Raw genomic sequence first — 6,782 nt, 5'->3', positions numbered from 1 at the left:
AATAATTACCAAACATATTTTTATTATTTAAAAATAAAGAAACAAAAATAAAAATAATATTTCTATTTTTATGTTTAAAAAATTCTAAAACAAATTTTTTACAAAACACAACCTAAATGTGCTTTATGGCTTGTTTTTAATTTTAATAGAGAGGATATGTACTATTTATATCTGTCCCTTACAAAATGAAGTTTAATAGTTTTCAAAATTCGGGCCTAAGAAAAACCATCCACAAAAATAAGTAAATAACAAATATTATAGGGCCCAAAGTGAAAAATGAATAAATAGGGAAACGGTGCGTATTAGAAAGGAGGAAGAGTTGGTATGTGTAAGTGAAAGCTTGGCCTTGGTGTGTTCTCCTTCATTTCTTTGGCTCCGTTGCAGATCTGAATCTATTCTCCATCAAAACGACGTCGTAACATCACAGCAACAATGGTGCTGGTTTCCGCCGCCCGCGATTACGTCAATCGGATGCTTCAGGACATCTCCGGCATGAAAGTTCTCATCCTCGATTCTCACACCGTACGCTTCTCTACATCTTTTTTTTCTGGTAGATTGTCATCATTCTAGTTAGTTTCCGTTTGTTTCGCAAGAAAATTTACAAAATATTCTAGTAATGGATTCTGAATATGAATATCTGATCAGTTAACTTGGCTTGCGAATTAGTTTTTGGTTTTGATGTTCCTTTTATTTTTCTATTCATTTTGATTAACGACAAGTTGATTGGGATCATTCTATGCTTTATTTACTAATCTGTAATATGAAAAATGAAATTTCTATCGGTATTTACTTACACAATTAGGGAGCAAGGTTTGATGAGCGCGTTATAATTAGTGAAATTGAGAAGGAATAACTTCTTTTTTTTTTCTTTCTTTCTGGAATGAGGACTGGGTAATGGCATGATGATCTCTTCTATTCATTGTTTATGGTTGATTAAACCAACTATACTGTCTGTCACTAATGATGCAATTGTGAAAAGAAAACAAAATAATGGTTTCATGTAGTGCCTTGTAGACATTGTAGAATTGATTTAGTTTGATTTTGAATTTATGAGATGCAGGTTAGTATAGTGAGTGTTGTGTATTCACAGTCTGAGCTTCTTCAGAAAGAGGTCTTCTTGGTAGAGTTGATAGAATCTATTTCAATGTCAAAAGAGTCCATGTCACATCTCAAAGCCATTTACTTCCTCCGACCCACCTCAGAAAATATCCAGCAGTTGCGGCGCCAGTTGGCTACTCCAAGATTTGGAGAGTACCACCTATGTAAGTTTCTAATTTTGTTGGGAAAATTGAATTTAGTTGCATGATGTTACTTAGGAAGTTGTATAACTTCTTGGGAATTTTTGTTAGCAACAGTAACTTATTTCTTGAATCCCTTTCTTATACCATACTGGATTTTCAGTTTTCTCCAACATGTTGAAGGATACTCAAATTCATATCTTAGCTGACTCAGATGAACTAGAAGTTGTCCAGCAAGTTCAGGTAACTCTCATTGCCTAAGGACTTCTTTTCTTCTTCTGGTCCACTTTTCAGATCCACAACAAGAAAAAAGTTTCAGTGAGATTTTTCTCTAAAATTATGCATTTAATTCAAGTTTAGACTATGTAAACCAATGTCAATTGTGCTTATTGTTTAAAGTCTGGAGCAATTCAAGTTTATACATCAGTTGATGATGAATAAGTATATTTATTAATACTTAAATTATGTTTGGTGTTTAACTTTTTAAGTTTTTGCATTGAAATTAGATGTAATTATGCTTTTGATATGCAGGAGTTCTACGTGGATTTCGTTGCACTTGATCCTTACCATTTCACTCTGAACATTCCAGCAAATCACACTTACATGCTTCCAGCTGTTGTGGACCCTGGAAATTTGCAGCATTTCTGTGACCGAGTTGTTGACAGTATTGCAGCAGTTTTTCTGGCTTTAAAACGGAGACCTGTTATTCGATATCAAAGGACATCTGATGCTGCCAAAAGGATTGCACATGAAACATCTGTAAGTATACCTAGAAAATGAGGAATGATTAGATAACAGATTTAACTTGTTTATGAATAAATGTAATCTGATTTGGACATTTGTTTCAGTGTTTGGGCGACAACTGACAGGACTTTAAAATATAAAAAATATTTTATCCAAAACTTATATAACGTCAATTATGATTTATATGTGATGATTCCTGCTTAATGTGAATTTTACAGCCTGCAGAATCTTTCAATGAAAATTTTGGGTCATCACGAAACTGATGTCGTGTTTTGGGATGTAACAGAAGTTGATGTACCAGCAGGAAAGTGGTCTTTTTGATTTCAGAAGGACAGAAATTTCTCCTTTGTTATTGGTGCTTGATAGAAGAGATGACCCTGTAACACCATTGTTGAATCAATGGACGTATCAGGTATTCATATTGGGGCTTTTTATTTTAACTAATATATGAGAGTTGCCTTTTTTAATTTTTTTCTTTCCAAAAGAGTGGGATGACTAAATCAATGAGTTGATTGGTATTTCAGCAAATTAGTAATTTACTCAAGCTCATTTATTACATTCGTTTTGTAGGCTATGGTTCATGAGTTGATTGGTATTCAAGATAATAAAGTGGACTTAAGAGCCGTGGACAAACTTCCTAAGGATCAACAGGTTGAACTGCATATGGCCTTCTATACTCGTGTGATTTGAATTTCCTTTATTTATCTGTATTCCACTTTTGCTTACAGGAGGTTGTGCTGTCATCAGAACAAGATTCATTTTTTAAATCTAACATGTATGAAAATTTTGGAGACATTGGGATGAACATTAAACGATTGGTGGATGAATTTCAACAAGTTTCAAAAAGTAACCAGAATATTCAGACAATAGGTTCGTATGAGGAAGTTTGAATATTTTAGATCCTCCAAGCAGTGGAATATTTTGGATTTGTGGATTGAGGTGTATATTAATTGTAAATTGCTAAGCTTTCTGCAGAGGACATGGCCAAATTTGTTGACAATTACCCCGAGTACAGGAAAATGCATGGAAATGTTTCAAAGCATGTGACATTGGTCACTGAAATGAGCAGGATAGTTGAAGAGCGAAAACTCATGTTAGTTTCGCAAACTGAACAGGAGTTGGCTTGCAATGGTGGACAAGGGGCAGCTTTCGAGGTACTGTAAAAGACTTTGTATTGATGTTTTTCTTTACTTAAAATTATGTTATCTTGAAATCATTCTAGTATATGCAAATACTTGTTTTTTTTTTTCTGTCCTTTCATTTCTCTTGTTGAATAACGTCTCATCGAAAAATTTCATTTCAAATCTGATAGATTTCCAAAAAGAAAACCACACAATCATTACTGAAACTCCTCTTTATTGCAGTAAAGTCAGAAAATGTTAAATGTTGAGGTCCACATAATACAAGGTTGAGTTAAATTTAGAATTCTCTCGGGATTTTGTGTTTGGTACATTAGATTATTTGTCGAAGCTTGGCCTACTCTGTGGCAGGTAGTGCCACTCAGCTTTGTTGAATTTGAAGACAAGTGTGGGCAGGTGCATGGTAATAAAATTGTGGAATCCCATTTCACCGTGCTATGATCCTTGGGTTTATGTAGCAGAATAGCACCAATGACTTTCTCATTTTATACAAATTTTGAGTTATCATGCTAGACTTGTCCGTTCAACATATCTTAGCAAGATGGATGAGTTTTGAATTTATTCAGGCAATATGCAGTTAATAAATTAATATGAATATGCCACATCAACCAGTTTTTTTCTTTCTTTTCTTTTGCAATATTGCTATGTATATATATGTATTTTTCCAGTTCCACGCATGGTAATATATCTCAACAAGCTTTCACTTATTGTGTGAAACTTCATACTATTTATTTTGCAACTGTTGATACTAGTTGACTTTAAGATAAGTACCTGAGTGTTTTTTTATGTGGTCACTTGCAACTAAACTGAGAAACATACAAAACACTGCTTCTATAATTTGACTCTGCACATTTGATACTCTGTGTAGGCAGTAACAAGTCTTTTAAACAATGAAAATGTGTCTGATTTTGACTGCCTACGCCTTGTGATGCTGTACGCATTGCGGTATGAGAAGGAAAGCCCCGTTCAACTGATGCAGCTTTTTACCAAACTGTCTTCTCGGTCTCCAAAATACAAGCCTGGGGTATAACTTTTTTTCCCTTCTACTGGTAGCCTGTGTGGTCTAGATACTGAGCACTTCTGATGGAGATTGAACCTTTTCTCAGAGGCTCAATCCCTGAAGCTAAGTGTTCAAAACTGTTCTACCTCTTGCTAGTGGCTGATAGAGAAATTCACTGGTTATAATGAAATGTCTGTTATGGTTTACAGCTTGTCCAGTTTCTCTTGAAGCAAGCCGGTGTTGATAAGCGAACTGGGGATCTTTTTGGAAATCGGGATCTTTTGAACATTGCTCGTAACATGGCTCGTGGATTAAAGGTATGTCCTGGAAAATATAGTCTGTTTGGAGATTTGGTTTTTGATGCTTATATTGCTCTTGGACTTGTATTCTAGGGAGTTGAAAATGTCTACACACAACACCAGCCTCTTCTCTTTCAAACTATGGAAAACATTACTAAGGGACGGTTGAGAGACATGGACTATCCATGTGTTGGAAATCATTTTCAACAGGGCAGGTTTGTTGCTGTACTAACACTTTTCCTGAGGGTTGCATCTTAGCTGGAATTTCGAATGTTGTGTGGTTTTACTATCTCTCACCTGTTTGCAATTCAGTATGTGGATAATGTATGTTCTAAAAATGTGTTGTATATTTTCTACAATAGCGCTCTGGCAGGCAAATCTTGTCTTTTTGTCTTGCAATGGGAGAGATAATGCAAGGAGGTGTAGTTAAGATTTAACTGTTGTGAGATGATTGCAGGTTTTCTTTTAATTTTTGAAAGAAAAAAAAAAGAAAAAGAACGGAAATGGCTATAGTATTCCAAAGAGTGACACTAGAAGTTAATTATAGCCTTTTACTTATACCAATTTTATCAAAGTATTCATGCATTACACAAGTATCAGAAAGCTGTATGCTATTATTATTATTATCAAAGAAAGCTACTAATACTGGTAATGACGTGTGATTCTAGACCGCAGGATGTAATCATTTTCATTGTTGGTGGGACAACGTACGAGGAATCTCGTGTTGTTGCTTTACAAAATGCCACCAATTCTGGAACTCGCTTCATACTTGGCGGTTCTGTGGTTCTCAATTCAAAGAGGTATGCATTAACTGATGTCCGTTTTATTAATTAATCATTGTTTGACCGCTTGAAGACATACCGGTTTTGTTTTTTTGCTTACCCCAACATACATGCATTTCCGGTAGGCTGCATCTGCAACTGCATGCATACAATCTTTGTCTTTGTCCTTGAACACATTTGAAAAAGTTCATTTCAGAACATTCTCATAAGTTGGATAGGAGAATGGAAAGCTTCGTATTAGTAAACAAAAAAAGTGTTTAGACATATTCATAAGCAATAATAAGTTATACAGTTTTAGTAGGTGTAAATAGGTACTCTCTCTCTCTCTCTCTCTTCCTTCTTAGAGGCATTTAAATTGTGGAGGATAATAGAAAACCGTTTAAAAAAAATTACTTGGGTGGAAATTTCAGGTTTCTTAAGGACTTGGAAGAAGCTCAGAGGATAGCTCGTACTAGTACCTCCATGGTATGAAGTTCACCATCCTGCAAGCTATGTAGATAAACAAGTGTTGAAGATTCGTCTTTCATACATCGGTCTCCATTCGTCTCGGGAAACAGAAGTATTCTTGCATTTTCATAGACATGGTAACTTGTTTTACTAACTTGTCAATCTGGGAGTAATTGAATTTATCCACTTCATCCATATCACATGATCGTAGCTGTGACACACACCATGCAGTAGATACCAAAGAGCAAAATTGAGTCAAATTTCACCTCTCTCAACTAGTTCACTAATCAACCGAGGTATATCATCAACTATTTGAGCTCTTTTGCTTGTTAAAATAGAAAATGTAGTATTATGTGTAAAGTAAAAAAAAAAATTATATTCTTTTCTAATGTATTTCTTGTGGTTATAATACAAATTTTTTGGTGTGATTAAACCCATTAATCTAGTTTTGCTTTCTTCATTGGACTTGAGTATAGATAATTAGATATTGTGGTGGCGACATGAGTATGTTTTATTTTTGTATTGTAAGTTGGTACATTTATTTTTTCTATTCTTGAAATGGTCGTTATTTTCTTGCTCGAACACACCTCTTTTAGAAAAAAAAAAAATAGTATCGAACACACCCTTGTATGTTGTACCTTTACAGTATTATGTTACGATATGTCCTTATATTCTTTTATGTAGTTTATTTATATTTAGAAAAAGGGTAAATAACATTGAGGTCCCAAATTTTACTAAGTGTATCACTTTAAGTCCCTAATCTTTTTCTGTGGCATTTAGATTCTAATAATTACTTTTTGGCTCACATAAGTTGTCAATGTCATATTCTATAAATAATCCCTATAAGTTAAGGTTAAAATAAGATTTTAACAAAATAAATATAAAATAACACTTTTTTTTTTCTCTCTTTACACCATTTTAATCAATTAATTATTGCTAATTATATTATTTTGGTAAATTAACCTAATCATCATCATCAAATACTAAGAAAAAAAGAAAAAAAAATCATTTGTTTTATTAACATATTTAATCTATGACTTGTGTATTAATTAGTTTATTATTGTTAATGGTTAATGAAACAAATATACATAGTATTTTAAATTTTAGAAGCATGAAAATGAAAATTGAATATT

At 33.6% G+C, this 6,782-nt stretch overlaps 1 protein-coding gene across 1 annotated transcript; it reads left to right on the top strand.

Moving 5' to 3' along the window:
• The first annotated feature begins 331 nt into the window (after window positions 1–331).
• On the top strand, window positions 332–6,231 carry LOC133807424 (vacuolar protein sorting-associated protein 45 homolog). The gene is made up of 13 exons (XM_062245747.1): window positions 332–522; window positions 1,061–1,262; window positions 1,402–1,481; window positions 1,770–1,997; window positions 2,269–2,394; window positions 2,553–2,633; window positions 2,711–2,852; window positions 2,958–3,136; window positions 3,990–4,145; window positions 4,331–4,438; window positions 4,514–4,635; window positions 5,089–5,220; window positions 5,613–6,231. The coding sequence occupies exons 1-13, from the start codon at window positions 433–435 to the stop codon at window positions 5,671–5,673; spliced, it is 1,707 nt and encodes a 568-aa protein (XP_062101731.1). The 5' UTR covers window positions 332–432; the 3' UTR covers window positions 5,674–6,231.
• The last annotated feature ends 551 nt before the right edge of the window (window positions 6,232–6,782 follow it).

Source organism: Humulus lupulus, chromosome X (assembly GCF_963169125.1).
Source record: "Humulus lupulus chromosome X, drHumLupu1.1, whole genome shotgun sequence".
NCBI classification, from domain to species: Eukaryota; Viridiplantae; Streptophyta; class Magnoliopsida; order Rosales; family Cannabaceae; genus Humulus; species Humulus lupulus.
This window is presented reverse-complemented; position numbering and strand designations above follow the sequence as displayed.